We start from the raw sequence: 24,018 nt of genomic DNA, 5'->3' as shown, positions 1-24,018 counted from the left end.
TCTATCTTCGTCAGTTTAAAGATGAGTCTTGCCGCAGCTTTATGATCATCTGTAGAGTCTTTACTCTGTAGATTAGTAGCTATTTTTGATTAATGGAATGATGGAGCCACAACAGGAAGTGTCTGCGTGAAGAGTTGAGTGGTTAATAGTTTAGGTTTGACCTTCCTGATGTCATGAAGGACAGACCTAATCATTTTCAGGTGGTTGCTGTCACAGCTCTCCTTTTTTACCATTCGGGTAAAACTTCACTCATCAATTTTAGTCTTATTGCTTCCTCAAAAGCCGTCTTGTTTCTTCTAATGCGTCAAAAAAAGTTATGACTAGTTTAATAATTATAAGATTTCCAAGTCATTTCGCCCATGTCAGCTTCAGTTTCACTGCAAAAACCATCAAGAAGGCAAACCTAAAAGAGGGAGCCAACTCCGGAGACGAATCAGTGACATGTTTACACCAAACAAATGAATAACGTCTTGTTCAACAACTGGAAACCAGAAGGTGAATGCCTCACCCCAGAAAAAATACAAATCAGTTATAGTTCTTTTTAGGTTCAAAGGCTGGGTTGAAAATTAGGGGAAAATTAGCCAACTTCCAACGAAAAACCTTAACAAACCCAAAAGATAAAGAGGCTGAGAAAGACTTCGACCTTGGTAGAACACTAAACCCCTTTATGGGTGTAATTGCAGAGATGAAGCATTGTACACCGTTTCCAGAGTGAGCTAAATGTATGTGAATGCGTTTGTAGAGCGTGAACCATTTCTGGTTTATCTGTTAATGACTCATGTTTTATTTTCTCAGAGGAGCCGGTTGTGGAGGTAAAGAAGCCTGTTATGCTCGATAAGCGTCATCGTGCATTGCTCATTTGGGAGCACTTCAGGTGGATTCAATTATAGAGAAATGCTGCTCCCACTTTGAAAGGCGGCTTTCCCTCTCGGATTGAGAAAGGCATCAAGTGTCGGCGCACTTGTTGGCTCGTTACGACTCCCAGAGCTCAGAGGCCTTGGAGCAGCCGTACTGCAGCTGCAGAGGTCCATCTGTCGAGAGGATTTCTGCAGATGACGGTTGTTTTTCTCAGCAGGAAATGAGTCGGCGCAAAGTTTTCATCCTGGTGAAATCTGTGTTTGACGCGCTGCCTGTATCTGGACTTCTGTTATTTCCCCCCACGGGTCTGTCTCTGTTGTCGGAGACACTCACCAAACATGAGCGATTCAGTGGTCTGGCCGGTCAGTGCAGCAAGTGGCTTAAAGAATGCAGAGGAGGGAGTTAAAGGTCAGCGACCAGTTTACGAGTCGCTCTTCTGGTTGTGGATCATTAATCCCACACGATGACCTTTGAGTTGGGCCTGATGCTCGCTCACCCAACTATCTGACTTTGGAGGCTTGTTCTTGTTATTGAATCACTGCGTTTGAAGCTAATTGAAGCTACGTGTGTCATTGGACGTGAACGCCTTTTTGTGCATAGATGGAAACCCTTTTCATTATTATTCTGGCTCGCAGCAGTGCTCGGCTGCAAGTTACCCTACTGTTTTTGCAATTCTTCTTTCTTATTCTGTGTTTAAGCAAAATTTTCGCCCCCGTCACATACTCAAGAAGTTGAGGAGACTTGCACGCACCCAGTACCTAATGAAAAGGAAATTTTGCCCCTCCAAGAAAAAAAACCCCACAATGCCATCACGGGCGGGCGAAACCGTCAGAAATAGGAATAGGGCAGAAATTTGTTATGAGGCTAAAACACGTGTCAGCAATATCCAAAGAATGTTTTGAAATTATAATTAGATGGCCACAGAACCTATAACTTGACAGCCATGTTGTGGCAATGTCTGAAATTTGGCAATTTTCACATTTTTATGAAATATGGGAAAATCAAGCAAAGTTTCGTTGACCCTTTGAGTTTTCCAAAACTTTTATTACCTTCTAAATAATGGAAACTTTTAAATACTAGTAAATTTAAGCTACTAGGGATTTCAGGCTGTTGCCTCATAACTTCTCGTTAGTAACTTCTGGACAAAAAATGTTAAGTTTGTAGATGTTGAACGGCATTAGTGTGCAAAAGTTGCATTTCCCTGTTGCTTGAATTTTTTTTTTTTTTTTGTAGTGTTGTAAAAATGTAATACATCAATCCCTGGATCAAGCTGAATGAAACAATACGACATACAATACGCACAGATTAGGAATGTCGGGAGTGGTTTGGAAAAAACATCCGTTGCCATGGAAATCCAAAGATTTACTCTTGCTGATTCTTCTAAAAGTTACATAGACCTGTTTGTCAGCCCCAGGCTACAAAAAAATAAAATGGTTGCTATGGTGATAAAAGTGCTTCCGATGAATTTTTCTCGTGCAGGTCTGACTAGTGTGGCAAAAGAAGAGGAGGGCGACCGATATGTAGAAGCCGCTTAGCCAGTCGGGATGTGTCAAAAAAAAGGGGGCGGTTGGCAGGTAGAACCAGCGGGGCATACAGCACCACTAGCAGCTTCACTCTTCCTTTGATTTCTCAGCACGAACCACCTCAACGGTTAAACGGTTTTCACCTTACATGATAGAAAAAAGAATTAAGCCACAGCTCCTCTGATGCTGCTTTCCCACAGATAGTCTTGTGGACTTTGCTCAAGCAGGTGGGAAACCCAAAGCAGTGAATATGTACTGAAACTCACTTCTCTACATAATAGTGGGCGCATCAAGCTGCTCTTCTAAGGCCGCTCTTACATTAGGGCTGACCCGTGGACTCGGCCCAAATGGGTCAACAATGTTTGGGGACAATATTTCCTGACCAGGAAGGAACAAGAAGAAGACTTGAATTAGAATCTTTCTTTAATCCTCCTTACACCACTTGGACTGTACTGTGTCAGAAATTGGACACCTTTTTTTGTGTGTGAGAGCCTCTTCTTCAGTTTTGTGTTGTGAAGAGTTTTTCTTTGCTTCTCTTTGAACATTTCCTGTCATTTTCACACCTTGATTCAACGTGAAGCTGAACCAAGAGCCTCACATCTAAAAATACTCGGGTGTGAAATTCAGGTTCGCACCACAGTTTAGGTTAACTTGAAAAAACAACAACAAAAAGAACCAGAGTATTTAAACCATCACTCTGGTGTGAGTCAACCCTAGAAGTGGAAGTACAGTCTAAGTACATGACTGGTGCTCCTCTCTCATAAGCGCAGTGTGAAAGCAAACCAGTAGACCTGAGTGATACTGATATATGTAACACCTACATTTGCATTGCTTTTACACGCACGGGGCGTGTCTTAAATATCAAAGACCAGGACACCATGGCTTTAGCTTGAATTACCTTAACTCCAAGACGCAATGACCTTAATTCCAACGATTTTCGAAGCAAAGAAAAGCTGCTTTGCGCTGAAATGCGCTGATATTAGTGAAGTCAACGTAAACGGACTGATTCTGACGTGGAGTATTACGGCTTTGGTGTTTTGCTGAGCTTCAGAATGTGTTTAAATTGCATAGAGGAGTTACTGTTGTTCAGAGAATTTCAGGGATTGAGGTTTGGAAAACATGAAGTACCATGACAGGCTCAGTTTGGGGGCGATGCCACCTGAACACACTCTGAGTTGCTGAAAACTGTCCGTTAACACTTTTTTTTTTCAAAGTAGCAATGATGTTTTATGTCAACAGTTGTTTGTAACTAACTAAAAAAAAACATGTATATCTTTTTGAACCACGCCCTGTCCTTGACCCCGCAGGTGCATGCTACGGGTCCTGGACTCCTTTGGCACGGAGCCTGAGTTTAACCACGCCCACTATGCCCAGTCTAAGGGTCACAAGACGCCGTGGGGAAAGTGGAACCTCAACCCGCAGCAGTTTAACACCATGTTCCGTAAGTCTGTGTGACGATTCACCTCGCCCCACCCCACCTGAAAATGATTTTAAAAGCAGGAAAGATCCCTGTAAAATCCAGCTCAGTCCCACTAATGCAACATCATCAAGCAGATTAGTGAGCTGGAGGTCAGGCTCTGTTGTGGCTGCCGCTTCATCGCTGTGTGGACACATGCTGGGAAGATTCCTGATGGAAGCGCAGAAAGAAGAGTGTGTTAGTTTTGTTTGTTTTTAAGGGGGAAAGAGAGCCAGCCCCCTGGGGTAGTGACCTTTTCAGTGTGTCTAAGAGAAAGTGAAATGTTATCCCTGCATTTGGTGTTTGGGAGGTGAGGCTGAATAGGAGCTTTGTGCGCCGGCGAGGGTACCTCCTTCAGAAAAACGCGGCGGCCTTCGCCTAAAATCAAGCAGAGAGTCGCTGGGTTAGATGATATCTCAGGGGGAACAAGTGCACAGCGGCTCGGCCGGGTGCTACCAAACCACAGAGGGGCGTCACCTCCAAGTGTTTTTCCGTCTTCGGGGATGCTCGAAGCAACCTTTGAACCCGGCCCGTCAGAGGAAGAGCAGTCCAGACGGCGTTGTGTTAAGCCCACTGCCATTTCAGAGGAAAAACCCTGTTTTCACAGCCAACTGAGATGGAGACGAAGCTGAGGTCAAATCAAGTGCCACAAACGTAATTTATTCAGAAACTGTATGGGTGCATTTGTTAGGATTAGGCTGCGCTCCATAAATCATTTGTTGTGGGAGTTGGAAGTGTGTGGCCTCAGGTCAATAAGACAAGACGCGGCCAAATTGACCTCATTCATCTATTTCAGTCCAGATTGCAGGGAGCTTTTTTTTCTTCTCTTTTTGTTCTGTGTGTTTGAGCGACTGAAGGTTGAAGTTCTCTGAAGATTGGTCCAGAATACAGAATGCACTCAAACTTTTCCCCCTGTGGGGGAAAAAAAACCTGTAAATGAATTCATCTTCACCTAGAAAATGTAATATCAATACATCAAATCTTTTATTTTATTCTAAATACAGGTTGTTGTTTTTTTTGTAGTATTTCTTCATTTTTGTTAACAAATGTTTTTCCTATTTTTCACATATATGTGAAAAAATATTTTTCCAAATCCAAAAAGAGAGATTTTACGATGAAAAAAAAAGAGATATTTAATTGAACGGCACTGAATCAGAAATCAAGGTAACTCAGAACTTCAGAACCGCTCCGTCCTAAAATACCAAACCTGCCAGTCAAATAGTTTTTTTTATTTAATAAAAAACACAAAAAATAACTACAGATTCCCTTTGATGCAAAAATGATCGTGCATATGAAAAATGTCAGTTAAATATTATGTTTTTAATGAACAAACTGAAATTTTCCTTTTATATTTAATATGTATTTGGGGCTTTGGTGATGGTTACAAAACTGTCCTCCAGATATAAATGACAAATGTTTTGTTCTTTTAGGCAAAGTCACACAAACACAAGTATTAAACTTATAAAATTCTTATGAATGTCTTCTTTTAAAGCAAGTTCCATTTTTAAATTATTTTGCGGGTGAATTTCTTAGATTATTGAAGATGACGTGAATCATAAAATCAATAGCATACAATAAATAATCAATGGTTGAGGTTTAGTGATGCATTCAGCTTTATCAAGTAGCTTGGTAAATATTTAAAATTAAATTGATCATAAAAATAATTTTTTTCCCCAATTAACTGTGCAAAAAATCGAATTGTCTCATTAAAAACCATAAAGTGGACATGTCTTTACAACAAAAAGCATGCCTCAAGTGAAGACTCTTTTTCGTTTATTTATCCTTTTCTAATAGAAACGTGTCCAGATGAGAGTGAATTGGTGATTATTTCACTAGAAGATGTGTTCCGGAAATGTTAATCCCCTTAATTGTTTAGTTTTGTCAGCAGGAAGTGCATTGTGAAGCTGCTCTTTGGGTCGGTTCTGGTTATAAACCCGCTGACATTCTTTAATCACCGTGGCAACACCTTTTTTTCGTTTGTTTTCTTCTTCCCTCCACCAGGTGTGAAGCTGCTCTGGTTCGGTCACCTGGGCTGGGAAAGTTCATCACATTCTCACGCTCAGAACATTTGGTTTAACATTGTTTATTTTAATTATTGACAGAATAAACAGCGTTTCAGGCCGCATGCTCCCGCATGTTTAATGATGAGTAAGCATAAGCAGCGGTGGAACTTCACTGCAGAGTGTTTGCTTTCTGAAGACCCGCCTTGTTGACCCGGAGAGCTGCCGGTCAGTCTGGTTCTGCCCCCACAGCCAGAAAAACCATCACAGTTACCTGTGCTGTGAGACTTTTCTTTTGAAGTTCTCTCCCGGGAAAAAAAACAACCTTGTTTTCTGGAAAGTTTTTTATTCATATTTTTTCATAGTTTTGTCATTAAGATGTTAAAAAAATGAACAATAATCTAAAATGTCCTTAAGAAATTCCTTGTGAGACAGATGTTCATCTTCTTTGGACCAAACTGTTTCCGTCTGCTCGCTAACAGCGATGAAGCTGAGGGATGTTTTGAGTGGCAGGTCTTCCAAAACAGCAAGAGAAGCTGAGCAGTAATTAACAGCCGCTTCTGTTTGCACCCACTTCTGTCACATCTGCAGCATCTGTCCGTTTCCCAAGCTTCATTTCAGAGCTTTGGTGGCTTGTTTTTATTTTCCTTCATTTTATAAGTAAAAGGAAAATTGTTTTCTTTTGTTTGGTTTCTTAGAAAGAAAACAAACGGCATTTCCATTGAAGGATTTCAGGTTCATCACATCTTTATCAGCAAAGCATTTTTCAGCGGGGAGGGTTTTGTGGGCGAGTCACGGCAGAGCTATGTTATCTTCTGAGATTGTTTCAGGTGTGTCCTGCCCATAACTGGGATGTTTTTCCCTCACTGATTAGGCAACACGAGTTGTTTTTTAGGTCCACTAAAATCAAACTGATCTCCTTCCCCGTTTCTTTCCAAAAAAAAAAGTGTTTTGCGTGGAAATAAGGTGAATTTTCTCTGACACTTTCACATTCCTTTACACAGAAACACACAGTGGAAAGTGGAGCTGCTTTTATTAAAACAGTAAAAGTATTTGGAAAAATATCTCCAACCATTCACTAAAAAGAGGAGAAAACCTGACATGTTTCCAGAGATTCTGGTTTCCTGGAAGTGAGGAGCTGCTTTTAATAAAAGCTGTCTTAACTTTGCAGCAGAGCGGCGTGTGACGACATGGAGCGACAGATTTTATTGGACACGTTCCATCAAACCCCCTTTTCTGTTCAACGTATATGCTAGCACACATCTGTCGAGGCTGAAATATTTAGGCAATACAAAATACATAAACGTCTGGATATCTGCTGAACAATCATTAAGCTAAGTCCCTTTCGTTGCCACACAGAGCCACATTTCACCTCCTCTGAGTGACCCCAGAAGCAACAAAGCTCTGGTTAAAGCCGAGCTCTGACCACAGACTCCGACCGCTCCACCTCCCCGCTGCAGATGGAGATCTGACGGCAGCTCCGCCTGTCGAACGACAGAATCTAGCCGTTCACTTGTGAACAGATCTGCCCCGTCTGCGCTTCGGTTTTACAAGACAGATGGCAGAGAGGTGAAGCGCTGCCAGCTTCAGTCTCCACACTTGACACGCTCGTCCTGTGGTTTCCGTAGTAACCGGAGATCCCCCCGGATACGCAGGAATAGAAGCGACGACATGTTGCACTCTTCGTCCGCTTGAGTTTTCTGTTTTATTCGCAGTAAAAAAATGTATTTGTGAGAGTCAAAGCAGACTTTTCGACTGAAAATACATGAGCTGCTGTGAAGTGTTAGCGAATACTCTCGAAAAGTAATGGATTACTTTTGAACCACTTTTAAGATTCATTTTAAATTATGAATTCCAAATACAAACAAACTAATCCACTTATTGTAGTCAAAAACTGTTAGATTATTTCCTCGAGGCTCCTGTTTGGTTCCTCTTTAGTTTTTATTAAAAGTTGTTCGTTTTGCTGAACAGAAACAAAGTAGACATATGTTAGACAATTACTATTAACTTTAAGTTACAAAATGTAACTAAAGTTTAAAAAAGAGAACATTGTGTAACAATTTCTTTATTTTGATATCATTTAATTTGTGCTTTTAAAATAAAAAAATAATGTTTTTTAATTAATTAATGAAACGTGAAATTAATGAAAATGATTTATGCTTTAAAGGAAATGTAATTATCATAAAGTTTAAAAAAAAAATACTAATTGTGTTAAAAAAACACCGAAAATCTAATGTAACTTGTTTTATAGGACAAAAGGATCATTTATTTAGTAAAACTAACTTTTTTTTTAAATCAGAAAAAAATAATAGAACTAATTATCAAACATGACTTTTTGTTATTGATTTTTTTTTTTTTTATTTAGATAAAGTAACTTTTTCCATTATAAAGCAAATATAGTGTCATGGTTCAAAAATGTGATTACAAAATGTTAAGGGAGAAAAACAATAAAATAGCTTATTTAAAACAAAGTTGCGTAACTTAAACTTTTAGGGGAGAAAATTATTGATTTACATGAAATAATCTTGATTTTTGTTTTTTTTTCTGTTTGCTTTCAAACTTGTTCAAGCTAACTTCTGCAACAAACACACACAAAGTAACTCAACATACTAAGTGGAAAATGCTTTAAACATAACTCATGTTAAAAAATAAAGAGTTCAGTATTACTTAAGTGTACTTTAGTAATACTTAAGTATTTTTAAAGTATTTTTTAAAGAAAATTCTCATCTCAGTTGTTTTTGCTGGTCTTGCAGCTCACACACCAGACAACAGCTTCATCGGTTTTGTGGTGGAGCAGCACCTAAACGCCAGCGACATCAGACACATCGACGACATCAAGCGGCAAAACCAATCCCTCGTCTACGGGAAGGTTGACAACTTCTGGAAGGTACTGTAGTCCTTTTTTTTTTTTTTTCATTTTTCGTTTTGTGGCTCTGGAAGTCAAACTGGAGTCTTTTAGAAATGTATAGAAAACAAGCGCTCTTTCTAAAGTCCCACTCAGGTCATCTTTAGATCTATTGTGAAAGTGTTCCTAGCTGTTGTTTAACTGTGTTTTTGCTTTTTTTAGCTTAAATTAAAAAAATAATGTTTTTTAGGACATGGTTTCTGCAGAACGACAGGAGTTTTAGAAATTTACCTCTGAGTCGTGGGTGGAACTGTTGGTGCCCCGCCCCATTTTCCTCCTGGTTTGATCTTTTCCAAATGGCTTTTCTTCATCTGCTCCTGATTCACACCGATTTGGATAAAAAAAAAAAAAAAACTTCATTTTCTTCATATATATATATATTTCCTCCATCCTCAGAAAAACACCAAAACCTTCATCGGAATGAATCTTTAAACATGTGCAAACATCCCTTCTGACCCTTTGAGACTCTAGAGAAGATTTGTGCCTCTGCAGAGCTCCCAACTTTTTAAATATATGTTCAGGAATCTTAAATGTAGCTCTTGTGCAACTCCGTGGAGTCTTAATATATTCACATTCATGCTCACACTGCAGCACAGAGACTAAAGGATTAATGCTTTCCGGATAAAAATGACTCGGATGTCCGAGCATTGCCTGGCTGATGTGTGATTCTGACCTGGCGGCGGGATCCAACCGTTTCTGGGCGTGTTTGACGCAGCAGACGGTTGTCCCCGTGTCAAACTGCCGTCTTACGTGAGGGCTCGGATAAAAGCTGGAGCTCTGATGATCTCGCTCTGCAGAAACGTGTCTATTTCTATCTTGTTTCAGTTTATTATCACAAAACTCCCGCATTTACATTTTATTCAAATGTTTTCCAGCTGTTTAGTTATTGTCAGTGTGAGCTCAGCACAGTGTTGCTATGACAGAGTTTTAGTTGACCAGGTTTAATGTTTTAGAGACGGTAGGAGAAGCGACACAATGAAAGCCTACAAACCTATTTCCTGCCGAAATGACGATTTTAACAACAGTCGTAGTTCTGTTTTAACCGTAGTGATGGAGAACGCATCAACAAAACAAACTTAAAGTCTCGCTTTTTTGCTTTTTCAACTCTTTTTCACTCATTTCATACAAAAACTGGTAAGTAGGACCAACATTTGGTCACAGTGTCTGTGTTATGGCAAGTTCTATACCCCAAACTGTGGTTTACGCTGAAAATGTCTGATTTGCCTGGATTCGATCGTTTAGTGCAGCGGTCCCCAAAAGAGTAAAAAACAAACGTCTTTGGAACATTTATTTGCCAAGGGGAAAACTCCCAGCCAGGAGACAGAAGAGGAGCCTTCCACTCCCAAAAAATAGAAATCTACATTTAATAGACAGTACTGCTTTATGGCACCATGAGTGAGGGAAGGGGTGAGGATGATCAGACCTGTGCGATGTACAGGTGTAAAAGCTCAGGGTTCCTCCTTCATCGTCGTATTGTTGTAATAATTATCCGACTACATGTGTAAGTCCGGTCCGTGACAGTTTTGTCACGGATCGGACTATTCTGATTTAATATCTTAAATAAATAAAAATAAAATAAATAAAAACAATAAATAAAAACAATCAGCAAACATTGAGTGTCTTGCATCAGTAAGATCCTCTCTGGTCCGGAGAAGATGAAATGATGAATTTTAATGAGCCGTCCAGGCGACGTTGAACCATTTTTCACTCTTCATGATTCAATACGTGCTCACTTTAGAGAAAATACTTCCATGCAATCCATTAGATAAATACACTTACTTCAATTAAAATATGTTTTTAATCATTAGGAGTAGAAATGATCACGACTAAATTTTAAACATATATTTTCTTTTTCCATATTACCTTCAAATCAAATACATTTTTCTCCTTTTTTTTTACAGATAAATGGCAGCACTTTACATTTTTATTTATTTTAAAAGTCTTGTTACAAGAAAAAAAAGACACTAACCTGAGGAGAATATATACTTGATGGTGTTCAGACGAGCTCTGATCAGCAGAAAATGTGTTCTGGCAGAAACAGCTGGGAGGAAATGGTTGGAACAAATCCATAAAATAAATGGAGATGTAGTCGTTTGTTTATTTGGTGGCATTCCCTAGGATAATTGATTTTAAAAATACAACTTTGGCACTGAGTATGTCTGCCTTTTTACAGTATTAAAGTGGACCTCATTGGCTCTAATGGCAGTAGTTTTGGCCTCTGATCACGACACCTTTGGGTTTGACCTCTTTTCACCTCGTTTCCCATGTTAAGCTCTAAAACTAGGCCTGCTTGAAGTTTTTCCTGGAAATGTAAAGAAAGACAGTTTAATCGTAATAATGATAATCTCCTTTATTTTAGCTTTTCAGGTTTTTCTGTCCTCCTTATTTGAAATATGCAGTTGGAAACAGTTTTTATTCACCCGCATTTATACCCAGGCGTCTACAATGAGTTGTGACGCTAAAACTCTCAGATTTTTGCTGCTTTTCTAAACCAGAAGATTGTTCTTCTGCTGCCTTCTTCAAGTTCTGTGGATTTCAGTAAAGCTGTAAATGAGACAGACGACGAGACCATCGGCTCACAGCACGGTGCATTAGCAGCTAATCAGGATCCTAATCGTATTCATTACCTTTTTGCTTTTAATTGAAAGGCCATTTTAAGGCCGACTGATAACCGGTTGACTGGATCACTCAGGTTCCTCCCGGAGTTTTGAAGCCGAGCTTTTCCTCCGAGGTTTTGCTTTGAAACGACGTTTGGTTGCCTGTGAGCTCACAGATCCCTGTCAGCCTAAAACAGGATGCAGAAGCTGTTGCATATCCTGCCCGCCAGGCATTTCCGATTCAAACCATCGTCCCCTGAGATCGATACGACATTTGTTTGTGGTCTGAGCGTTCGGAAAGTTTTACCGTAGAAGAGAAACATCTGGGCGGTGAGAGGAAGAAAAACACGGTCAGGAGCAGAGCGACTGCAGCCTGTCGGAGGATGTTTCACCTGCATGGTCTGCATGCAGATGTGGAGCGCTCGCCTCCATCCCACAGGTGCTTGGAACAGCCCGAACCCTCATCCACCCCTCAGAGAAATATCATCATATTCATCAGATGCCAGGAGAGGAAGGACTTTCCATAGTTATAATATAAAACGCTAAAATCTACGGTGTTAAATCAGGATCAACTTAAAGTAAACAAAAAAGGAAATTGTAAATTTTAAAAAGAGAGCAACTAAAATAAAAATAATATAACTTTTTTTTAAATAAAAAGTACAAATTTTGAACTTACAATTTAAAAAATATAATGAAAAATAAAAAACTATTTTTTAACTTAAAAGAAATATTAAAAATTAAAAAATGTTTTAAAAAAAACATTCATACTCAAAAGAAATATACTAATAAAAATATAAAAAACATATTTTAAATGTGAACAAAAATGAACATAATCACATTTGAAAAAATTAAACTTGAAAAGGAACATTGAGAATTAAAAGAATTATCTGAAAATAAAAAACAGACATATTTTAAACTTGAAATATAAAAAAAGACAAAAATTGTAAAGTGCAAAAATGTGTTTGAAACTTGAAAAATTACTAAACAAAAAAAGATTGAAATTTAAATAAAATATATTTCACACTTGGAAGAGATATATTAAAAATGTAAACTACATAAAAATGTCAAACCAAGTATATTTTAGACTTATAATGATATATAAAAATGTAAAAAATAAATTTAATAAAGAAATATATCATTTATTTTGGAAAACAATATTTAAAAATAGGAAACCCCCAAAACTTTATGATTATTTGATTCTTGTAAATAACTGAATTTAAATGTCAAATATTTGATCATGGGGGGTTTTGGGGGTGGTGTTCTTCAAAGCTCATCTGATTGTTGGAGTCTGGTGTCATGCAGGACTCTGAACCCCTTCTTGAATCTGTGGTAACTTCTGCAGCCCACATCTGCTTTATCAGTACAGGAATCACTTCTCGCTACTCAGACCTGCAGGGTTAAACGTCCAGGAAACCAATCGGAGGGGCGGGGTTTGCCACGGGGGATTTGAATGCAAATGTCCAGACCACCTCCAAGAGAACCGCTGCCATGACAACCCAATGTGCAAGAGCAGGGATGCAGAGAGAGAGAGGCAGCAGAATACGACCCGCCGTATTTTCTCTCCCTTATCATGTTGGAAAAAAAGAAAAATCACACAATAGAAACGAGCAGCCGTCTTAGTGGTCTGCCGGTTCTGTGCGTGAGGATCGCAGAACGTCAGCACTCAATGACCAAACCATCAGTGATTGATGGCAGAAGCTTCATGACAAAATAACACAAAGCAATTTCATTTTTCATTGAGCTGCTCCGATTGTTTTACTACATTCGCATTAAATGTCCTCAGGAGTGAGTGATGGCGGCTTTTACCCAGAATGTCTGTTTCTGAGGGGGGAAAAGGTTTTGAAGCCAAGAAGCAGCACAGATGAAGGTGAGAATGAGGCGGAAGGCCAGACAGGGAACGCTGCGAGAGTCTGGCATCGGATCAGAGCGCTTGAGACAAACCACACACTCATAAAAGGCCGGCTCGTGCGGAGCACCAACTCTGCTGCCCCAGCAGGCTCATGAACGCTGCTTCATTTTTTTTTATTAACGATTCAGTTGAGAGGAGTCGAACATTAAACTTTTTATTCAGACTGATCTGATTTTGTGGTTTTAATGGTGATTTCAGAGCTGCCTCTCAGCCAGATGTTTCTACAATACAGTGGTATTGTGTTAGGCTAATCTAATGCTAATCTGGTTTACCTTTACACTAATGTACGTTTGGCTTACTGTAAAGAGAAGTGGTCCACGGTTGTCTGTGTCCACAGATACTTCCCTGACAGGAATCACTTCAGTACTTTAGACATTGGGTTTGTTTGAAAAGAAAGTGCAGATGAAACTATTCCCAACTGGTGAACTTTGCAAGCATATTTACAGAAAACTGGTTGGCAGGAATGGTAATAGTAACAGCTGTATAAATCTTTAGCACTGGACCTTTAGCTTTATTTGAACTACTGTAACTCTTCAATTGTTTGACATAATTCCCAGCAGCTTTGTATCTAGAGATGGATGGAGCCGGGTGTGCCGTCGCCCACCTACCTCCGGCTCCAGCGAAATGAAGCGGATTCAGTCGCCATTAGGGCTGCACGATGTGAGAAAAAAATCGCAATATGCGATATTAGTGATCAATATTGCAATGATGATATTACTTGCGGTATGTGAACAAACCAACCACTGAGGACATATGTAACGGTGACAGACAGTGACGAGCGGGCCGGAAATGACGTCAGACGCGGGACCAAGGCGGAAGGAGACGTTGAAAACAGAAAAGAGAAAAACAAAAAAAGAGAGAAACTTTGCACTAATAGTTTGAATGAAATATTTCACACTAGTTGGTTTTAAGGCATAAGTGTGCATGTGTGAACACTATCTGTTTTGTGTGCATGTTGACATGTGGACATTTTTGCAGCTAGCAGGTGTGTTGATAACATTTCAGTGTGTGTGTGGACAGGCCCCGCCCTTTTTGTACTACAATTGAACCTTACCGTAATGATAAACAACCAGTAAACCTGTCTGCTCTATGCTGCTTCATGGTCTTATCCCCCCCCTCCCACTATCACCCCCCCCCTCTCTCTCTAACATCCCTCTCTCTTCTTCCCTTCTTTCCTTTTCCGTCCGGTCCAACACCAAAGATTTTCAGACATGATTGAAATTAATAAAGTTTGGCCTCAATTACAAAAGGGGTTTATTCAGACATACCTTTGGTTTGTCTGAAGATTAATAACCCCTGTTGTTAAAGTAAAATATGTCCAACACAAGAGGCCCTCAGCTCTCATCTGCCTGCCCAGCTGTTGGACAGGACAAGTTAAAAAATAAATAAATAAAATAAAAAAAGAGAGAAACTTGTCGGATGGGCAGTTTCAGTTTTTACTTTTTGAACAAAATAACCTGGAGCAGCTGAAGTTCAGGAGGCTGGCACCACTGTTTTCTGAACACCATTCGGGATTAGCAACCAGTCTGATTCCCCCCGCTGAAAAGAACCGTCCAGAGCTAACCGTTACAACCGTTTAACGGACTTTTTCGAGCCCAGTCTGGAAGAAAACTGTTGTCAACGTCTGGAGTTAGTTGATCAGAGGAAGCCAAAGGACCTACTGTTTTGGGTTATTCATTTCTATCTGGTCATGTTTTTTATTTTCCATTTTAGATTGGATCTATTTTTTGTTATTTCTTATCTCTGCTCAGTTTCTTGTTATCGGACTGTCAAATATTTCACCTGGTGTTTTATATCTAAATCTGTTTAATTTTGAACATCCAAAGTGGAGAGTAATAATTCTTTTGATACTGTAGAGGGTTAACACAAATTCATCCTTTTTTTCAAATAAATAATTTGCTGTTTTGAGTTTGCAAATTACAGAGGTCTAGGTTTTACTTTTAGAAGATTGTTCTGGGTTAGGGGAACTCCATCACTCTGGCTGGGTGTTGTAAAGGCTGGATCTGTGCAAGTGAGCTTCAAGTGCATTGCAGAACCACGACGCTTCCGCTGACTGTCACCACCACAACGTCTTAGAGTTAGGCCAGGGTGACAGAACACACGCCTTCCAAACGACTGCACCGGAGTTAAAGGGACTGACAGGTGCGGGCAAAGACCTGCTGTACTGTTAGTCGACCAGAGCAAGCTTAACGTTTGTATCCTTATTAGTTAGGATTACAATCCTTTACACACACTTATGAATTTCACTAAGTGAAAACCAACAGCCTATTGGCTGCTGTGCCAGGCTCTTGTCAATACTTGGTTTATCAAATTTGAATATTTTTCTGGTAAAGTCACATTTTGAAACATGACTTTTGACCTTTAGACTAACTTTACTGTAAATATTAACGTACAATTTCTTGATTTAAAAACATGGAAACCCTGATGGGTCTCCTTTGAGGGGGCTCAGTCATCCTGTAGCGTTACTTTTCAACCAGAAAGGCCTCGACTGACTTAAAGGGCCATAAGATAAATCTGCACTTTGAACATTTAGATGATAATGAGGTTGAAAATCAACCACCGAAAACAATTTAAACGTCAGCGGCGACTTAATCGAAGTGATAAATTAACCCAGGTGTGTTATCAGTCAAAGGGAGTCCCGGTTTTACTGAGCAAAAAAATAAATACGAGGAAACGCCGTGCGCTTTTAACCATCAGACACCATAGAAACGGAGGCTGATGAATCCATATTCATGAGGACGGCGTGATGCTAACGACTCATGCAGATGCTAACGTGCACACTCAGAAAAACAGCGTGTAAATAATATAGACTGTGCTGCACGCACCACCGAGCAGGAGTTTAGATGTATGGAAATGGTGTTGAGATGCTCCCCTGCACCGTTCGCCTCCATGTGGAAGTCTATAATTGCGCTCAGTGAAGCATGTGATGGATACAGGTGTTTCCATCACTGCAGGACAGCAGGAATGCAGCCCCCTCCCCTCCCCTCCCCGGCTCTGACACGAGCCCAATACCTGCAGGCGAACAGCAGGACCCGAATTATTTCTCCATTTTTATTAAAGGCGCACCTGAAGAATAGGTGAGTCGGAGAAATTTGAAAAGCACAGAAAAACCCACCTCTTTCATATATATATCTATATTTTTTTGCTCGATCTGTCAGAAAGTCGCTCTGGCAGAACCTCAAACTCAATAGATTTCAGTCGGTTCCGTCTGAGTGGGCCTGGCAGGGCGCTGGAGTGGAACAACGTTTCCTGACTTCACTCCAAGCACCTCTGGAGGCAGATTTACCCCCCCCCCCCCCCCCCCCGCAGTCCTCTGAGGGCTTCCCAGACAGCTGCCGAGCGACAACCGGGACTTTTACCGGGCAGTCACCGTGCCTCCTCTCCACAAACGGATCTGCCCTGAAGGCTGCAGGAGTCGAGTAGGAACCTCTGAGAGCCTCTCATTTGGTTTGTCAACGGAGGAAAAAGGCTGGTTTTTATGAAACTCAACTCTCCGCTTAGCAGAAACGGAGCTCTAATGTTATCATTAGTCTCCTCCTGATTAAAGTTTAACCCACTTATCGGAGTTTCTGCTTCTGCATCGCGTGGTTTCAGATGATAACCGCTAGCAGCGGCCTTTGAGCTGCTGTGAAGATCTGCAGAGGCGCTGCTCGTTTGATCTTATCTTTAAAAGTCAATATTTAGCTAAAGAAAAAGAACTTTAAGTTTGTTTTTGGGGACTTTTTTTTTTTAAAGCTGCAATGCTTTTGCCCCGCCTGGATATCTTATTCATTTGCACTTTTGTTGCACCTTTAACCTCTTGCATATATTTCCATTTTCGTGGATGTTTTTGCTTTTTACGTTGGTGCTACATTTAGGTCATTTTAAGTGGTTTGCATCAATGGGTTAAACCAGGGGTCGGGAACCTATGGCTCGCGAGCCATATATGGCTCTTTTGATGGTCACATGTGGCTCGCAGACAAATCTTTAATTATACTTTTTTTTTTTTTTTTCATTAGACCAGTCCTTCTCGGGCGCAATGCGATGCCAGAGGCGCGGAGTAGTAGCGGTGCTTGGAGAGAGAAATCAGCGCCAGCGCTATCAGTTACTATTATCTATTATTTCACAGAGTTTGTACCAGCTGGAAACCTGTGAATTGACGTGCCTAAAACTGCGCGCTCCCGTCTCTGAGAAAGAGCGCGCAGATGCGGGGACGGGATGTGTGAGGGAGAAAGCAGGGGGGTGGGGCTGAGGTGTTGTGGGGACAGGCAGCAGGTGAATCGCGCAGGGATTGTAAAAACGTAAAACCCGCTGCCCGTCACTCACTGCAGCGTGTGAGTGTGTGTTTGGCTCCACGTCTGCATGTGATCAGTCTGTCTCACATCTACAGAACATTCAGACCTACGATCACGTTTAAAGTCTCAACGCCTGCATGAAGCAGAAACTCACCACGTATCAACCAGACTAGACATATCAGCAAAAATACCACGAGAAATACTCATCATTTAGTAGCAACAGAATAACAATGTTATTAAAAAGAATCCTCAGACTTATTGTACTTTAAAAATGTTGAAATTAAATCAAATGCACACATTCACTTGTATATTTAGTTTTAAACAAATTGTCGCGGACTGAGTTGGATGGGTGTTGGGCCGCCTTAAAAGTTCTGGAGTTCATGGAACGCGTCGATCAAGCAGAGATCTGATTGGCCCCCAGTTCTGTCGCTGAGCCTGTTGTTAGGTAGTTTGGACCAATGGGGTTCAGCTATGGGCCGAATAAGGAAAATGGGAGGGCTGGAGTGGGAGGGGGGGGAATATAAAGTTGGGAGAAGCTCTCTCGTCTCGGCGGGAGAGATTCAGGAGTTGCTGAATGAATTGAACGGCGTTTGTTGCGGTCTGCAGTAACCAGAATAAAGAACTTTAAAAGAGGTTAAGTCTCCGTGCCTCAGTGTGGGAAAGGGACACTACATTATTGTATGGCTCTTTCGAAATTACATTTCAGAATATGTGGCGTTTATGGCTCTCTTGGCCAAAAAGGTTCCCGACCCCTGGGTTAAACAAACGTAAATGTTAGACAAACACAATTAAACACAAATTGCTATTTTGAAATAATTAATTTTCTGTTTGTGGATGAAAAAAAACACTGAGCTCATCAGGACTCTTGAAGTAAACTTCTTTTTTATGAAAATGTCTTTTTTGGGACGTCCCGTTGAAGTGATATCTCTTAGAAAACTTGTGATTTTGTTTAGTATTTACAATTAATTTTGCATAAGTGTGACAAACAAACAAAAAAAGGCCAAGGCGGAGACATTTTTTCAAATCACTGGAGCAAATCTGTGATGAAAAAAAAAATTATATATCTACTTTACTTTAAAGGTTTTCCCAAATCAAATTCCATCTTTAGTCTTAAGTTTAAAAAAAAATGTTTCTGGTTACATTAAATCAAAAAAAAAAAGTTTAGATAGAAAAGAATAAAAAAAGATGTAAGCAATCAGGCCTTTAAAATGAATTTAAATGTACATCACATTGGAAGGAAAATGTGAGTTAGTTCACACTCTAAAGAAAATATTCATGCTACTTTACTTGTACCTAAAATTGTACTAAAATATAATTTCTCCTGAGTTTTATAAAAGAAAAAAATGTAGAAATTCTCTAAACTTTTGAAAAATATTTTGTAAAAATGGAACCATTTGAACGAAAAATAAGTAAAAAATGTATAAAAAAGAAATGTTTATTTTTTTTTACTATTTTGTAGAATTTTTTAAATTAAATTCTCCTTTTTACAACATTTACAAAAAAAATAATTATGCTACATTATCTGTACCTAAAATTGTAATAAAATATAATTACTTCAGAGTTTTGTCAAAGAAAAAAATGTTAAAACTCTCTAAACTTTTGAAAAATATGTTGTAAAAAACCATTTGAACGAAAAAAAGTAAAAAAATGTTTTTTACTTTTTTTTTTTTTTACTATTTTGTGGAATTTTTACATTAAATTCTCCTTTTCACAAAATCTCTAGATGTTTAGTGAAAATTGAGGAAAAAGTGGATCATTGCATTTTTTTTCATTTGCCAGAAATTATTTGTAATGAGGCCGGCACAATAAATCGTATCCCAATATCAAGCTGTGCAATAAGTCTATGGCATAAGTCTGTGAAAATTGCAATAAATGGTTACTTCAACCCCTTGTGCTATCTTAGATGACCCCCCCCCCTTACATTGACGTGTTCTCCCTACCATGACAAAGGTGGAAAGATTTCATGTAATCCATGGACACCAGTGAAGATCACAAATCATTGAAGAAAAAAAGGTTCAGAGCACTGTCTAGTGGGTCTAGATGACCCCAATGTTAAAGTGCCTAGGATAGCACAAGGGTTAAATGTGCTAAAAACAACCTTATGGCAGCTTAAAGTATTTAACGAACAAAATAAATCCCTTTATATCATTGACCAATCAGATGGAGCCCTTTTATGTTTGAAACCGCCTCCTGTGTAGACGAGGGTCATTTGGAGTGTAAATAATTCCAGTTATATTGACTCTAAAGTGTTGCAGTGAAATGGAAATGATGTTTTTGGTTGTTTAGCTATTTGTTCATGTGTCGCAATATTGATCACTAATATCCCAAATTGCGAGTTTCCCTTTTATCGTGCAGCTCTAGTTGTAATATTGTTTGAGGGGGATTTGTTATTTAAAATGTGTTCTCGCTCTCGGCGCCCACTCCTCTCCCCCGCTGACGGAGAGGCCGCCGCCGTCGCCTCCTCTGCTTCCTCTCTGAGCCAGAGTTTACAAATTCTCTCTGATTTACAAGGTCATAAACCTCTCCTCTTCCTCCTCCCGCTTCAGCCATCCTCGCCAGCTCCAGCAGGAGTTTTATAACTCCCCCGGCAGGAGCTCCTGTACCAGGCCGCCTCCATCGATCTGCTTCGTCTTTGTTCTAGCGCGAGCGCTCCGCAGAACGAGCTGCGAGCCTTCTAAGAATCCCAGGAAATCCGAGCCGGGATGTTGTTCTCCTGCGCTCCGGTTTCCGGGTTTTCCTCTGCAAACACAGACGTCTTTGTTTCCGTGGGCGAATCCAGCAGCCGTGCTGTTCAAAAAGCATCTGGCAGCGGAGCGCCAAGCTCTGCGCGGACCCGAAGGGTCGCAGCCGTCCCCCTCTGTGTTCCCATTTCACAGAAAGTACACACTCAATGACTTCCTGTAGATTTCCCCTCCCCACAGCCAAGGCATGTTTAAATCTAATTACCACTGAATTTCTTCATCAATGCCTAGCAGCAGGCACAGAAAAGGAAGCACTGCTGCTCCTCAGACGTCTGCAGACAAATGACTGAACAGTTTGGATATGAAATGCGCTTAAATCATTTCGTCAGAGGGAAACGTTGCTTCAGTTTGGATTGGCTTTCTGCCAAAAAGGTGTCATTTATTCATCTGAACAAAATAGCGTCAAAGGGATCGGAGTTTTAACGGGCGCGAAGCCGTTATGAAGGAGACGAGCTGACAAAAGGAGTGAAAACTGGGTGATGCAATTTATGAAACGTCTCAAAGAACGAGAAGCAGCAGAATGTTCTACTGAAGCAGGAAGTGAGACCAAAAAAAAAAAAGAGGCCAAGAGCTGACACTGAACCACACAGGTGCTTGAATAATAAAGAAATCAAACAGGAAACACAAAAGTCTAAATAAAAATGTTGACATTTGCAAATGTGCATCGATGCCCGACACTGTAAAAACCAGTAACCTTTCATTTTTCCACCAAACGTTCTAAAATTCTGCATGTCTACAATTATGTTGCTAAAAATTAGGATTCTCCTGTTGTTTTCTAGGACATAGTTTCTGCAGAGCGGCAGGATTTTTTCTTCTGATTCACAACGATTTAGATTTTTAAGTTTCATTTTTTATATATATGTTCCCCATCGTCAGAAAAATCCTACAAGAACCCTCCTCTTTACTATTTGAAGAAGCTGCTAGGTGTCAACTTCGTCTCGATTCTGATCGTCGTCCTTAAAAATGTCGATTAAAATCAGTAATCGCACATTGACGTTGCTTAGCTCTTAAATGGCGCCGTTCGGGTTTGCGTTCCAGTTGTCACATGACGTGCTGTTGGTGCCGGAACTGCCGCTTCACTTTAGCGGGTTGTGAGAAGAAAGTTGCACAATTTAAAGACAAAAGGCTGCAGGTAAATTTAAAATAAATGAGATAAATAAGGAGAGCGATGGGTCAAACAGACTTAAGAGAAAAAGGTGAAAAAAAGTATTTTATGTCTTTTCTCAAGTTACAGGGACTCTTCAGTTTGAAGGCGTTTGTTTCTAGAAGCAAGCACGTGCTCAGGGAAGCACGCACAATCACACCTTAGCTCTCCTGAATGATAAGATTTACAGGCTGCGATTGCAGCGTCTAATCAGAGCATCGCTGAACACACAGCCACACACACGGCGCTGCTTTAGTTACAGCTGCCTGGATGGAGGCATCTGATAGCCAGGCCTCCAGGGACGCAGTCGAGCGGCTACCTGAAATTCAAGCCCCAAAGGGAGCTGAGAGTCGCTGAAAGCAGTTCTGCAGCTTCTGAGAGTCCAGCTAAACTCCCCCCAAACTGTTCGTGTCTCGCAAGGCTGCAGGTTCTGGTTGTGTTTTCTTTTCTGTAAGGATTAAAGGATCTGTGATCTGGATTTTGGTCTTTTCTGAGCTCACAGGAACGCACTTGAAATCCATCCGAACCGACAAAAACCATGAGTTTCAGCTTCATAGACCGAAACTGTGATTTCAGGAAGGAGTTTAACGGTCCGCTTGAACGCGCTTTCGGCAAATGGCGTTTACACTGGACTGATGCTGCCTGTTACCAACACATGCACTCACAGTTGGAAGAGGCTTGGTGAGAAATTTCAAAGCAGTGTAAATCTCTGCTCCAGGCTTTTTCTTTGAAAGCTCTATTCCAATAGATGAAAGACTTGGTGCCATAGAATTCCAGCCGGGCAAAAACCTCAAATATTCATTTCTCCTCTATGTTCAATTTTCAAAAAATTGGGATTTCAAATAGCACTACCAAATCCTAGTCCCTGATTGGTCAAAGCTCCTCCTGGTTTAACCTGCTGGCACGGGCAGTATGGGCGGCTGTCCGGGGCGCCAATTCAAAGGGGGCGCAAAACCGTGTCATTCCATAACCTACTTTTTAATAAAGATACAAAGAAATTCTGGTTTTTTTTGTTGTTGTTAATTTTTGTGGGAAATAGCCACAAAGAAAAAAGAATCAGCTTGAAAGGAAATAAAAATTCCAACTTTTCGAGTTTTAATTGGATATTTGTTGCCATGACAACAAGAGGCTTGAAATTGCTTCGTTGTCACACAAATTCCAAAGAAAAGAAAAAAAAGGCTGCCTGTCGCTTGAAAGCACTACAAGTAACCAGAATGAGATGTTTGTTTTGTTAAAAGCTGTTCAGTGCAGAATTATGGAAATATCTATCAAGCTTAAGAACCTAATTTAAAAAAAAAAAAAACGAGGCAGAGAAAAATGCAAAAGAACTGCAAGAAAATTCCAGGCCTGAATGCAAATGTCGGCGTTGTAGGAAAATCAGAACAGATTAAATAAACAAATGTATTTCCTACTGTTCTGTAAAAAAAAACTGAGTAACAGTAATCACTTTTAATAATTAAATAAGATTTCCTGCTTTCTGGACACTGTTGTTGGAGCTAAATGTCACATAAGGGTTTTAAATTCTTAAAGGAGTCCGGCGTCTAAAGTAAAGAGAACCTGTTAGACCCAGCGTTTAGTTCAGAAGATATACTGTAGATTATCGTATATTTGACTCTAAGTTCCCATTTCTTGAGTGATCCATAACAAAACGCTGTACGTTTGACCGTTTTTGTTTATTTTTCATGCAAACACAGACATTTATGTTTTCTACCAACACATGTAGTAAATGGGATCAAAGCTGTAGATAAAATCCAGTGAAGAAAAAAGCTTTAGAAACAGTAACATTCAGATTTGTACTGATCTTTATGAAACAATACCTCCAGGAATGGATTCTGTTTTTCTCTGAGCTCCTTGTTTGTCAAAGATCATAGAAACACAAAGGCTGCAGCTTTGATGTCTTTCTGACCTCAGAGGATCAGGTGGAGCTCAGGAACTGCCTTTGATGCTCCAGTTTCAGGCCTTTTTTATGACTTTTACTGTGAAAATCTAAAGGGCGTTTCCTCTCTGCTTGTTCCAGGACAAAAAGAAGTACCTGGACATCATCCACAGCTACATGGAGGTTCACGGCACCGTGCACGGCACCAGCAACGTGCACCTGCCCAGCTACGTGAAGAACCACGGCATCCTGAGCGGCCGGGACCTGCAGTTCCTGCTGCGGGAAACCAAGGTGAAAATGCAGGGAAACGAAGCCCCTTTTCTGCCAGAAATGTATGCCTGAAGGTGGACGGATGGGAAAAGATCGGACAGAACCTGAACTTCTGAGTCCACATCCACAAAGAGAGATGTGACCGCAACGTTTCCTAGTGCCAGTGATCCTCACAAAGCAGCCGACACCAGTTTCACCAGTTTCTGTTCAGGCTTTTTCTTCCTCCTCTGCAGAGCAGGAAGCTTTGATTACTCCGTTGTTTGAAACCAGATCAGGTTCTGGAGCAGGTTCTGCGCTATTTTTAAGCCTAAATACTGAGCACTTCATCATGGAGCACGAATAACGTGGAGGGGTGTGGCCACCCAAACCTTTCTTTCCAGAGTTCGTTTGTCATCTGCCTGCAAACACAACGCCGCCGCGGATAATTGGCGTCTTGAGGTTCAACAACCAGATGAAAAAACTGGT

The 24,018-nt window shown here is 40.3% G+C and overlaps 1 protein-coding gene across 1 annotated transcript in view; it reads left to right on the top strand.

Moving 5' to 3' along the window:
* mgat5 (mannosyl (alpha-1,6-)-glycoprotein beta-1,6-N-acetyl-glucosaminyltransferase) overlaps positions 1 to 24,018 on the top strand; it is an 83,986-nt gene that overhangs the window by 54,192 nt on the left and 5,776 nt on the right. The window contains exons 10-12 of the mRNA XM_004066574.4: positions 3,689 to 3,822; positions 8,591 to 8,724; positions 23,425 to 23,574. Of these exons, the coding sequence (XP_004066622.1) occupies positions 3,689 to 3,822; positions 8,591 to 8,724; positions 23,425 to 23,574 (418 nt within the window). The remainder of the gene's footprint in view (positions 1 to 3,688; positions 3,823 to 8,590; positions 8,725 to 23,424; positions 23,575 to 24,018) is intronic.

The sequence above is a fragment of the Oryzias latipes genome, chromosome 2 (assembly GCF_002234675.1).
Source record: "Oryzias latipes chromosome 2, ASM223467v1".
In the NCBI taxonomy this organism is placed as follows: Eukaryota; Metazoa; Chordata; class Actinopteri; order Beloniformes; family Adrianichthyidae; genus Oryzias; species Oryzias latipes.
Note: the sequence above shows the minus strand (reverse complement) of the source record. Positions and strands in the feature narration are given on the sequence as shown.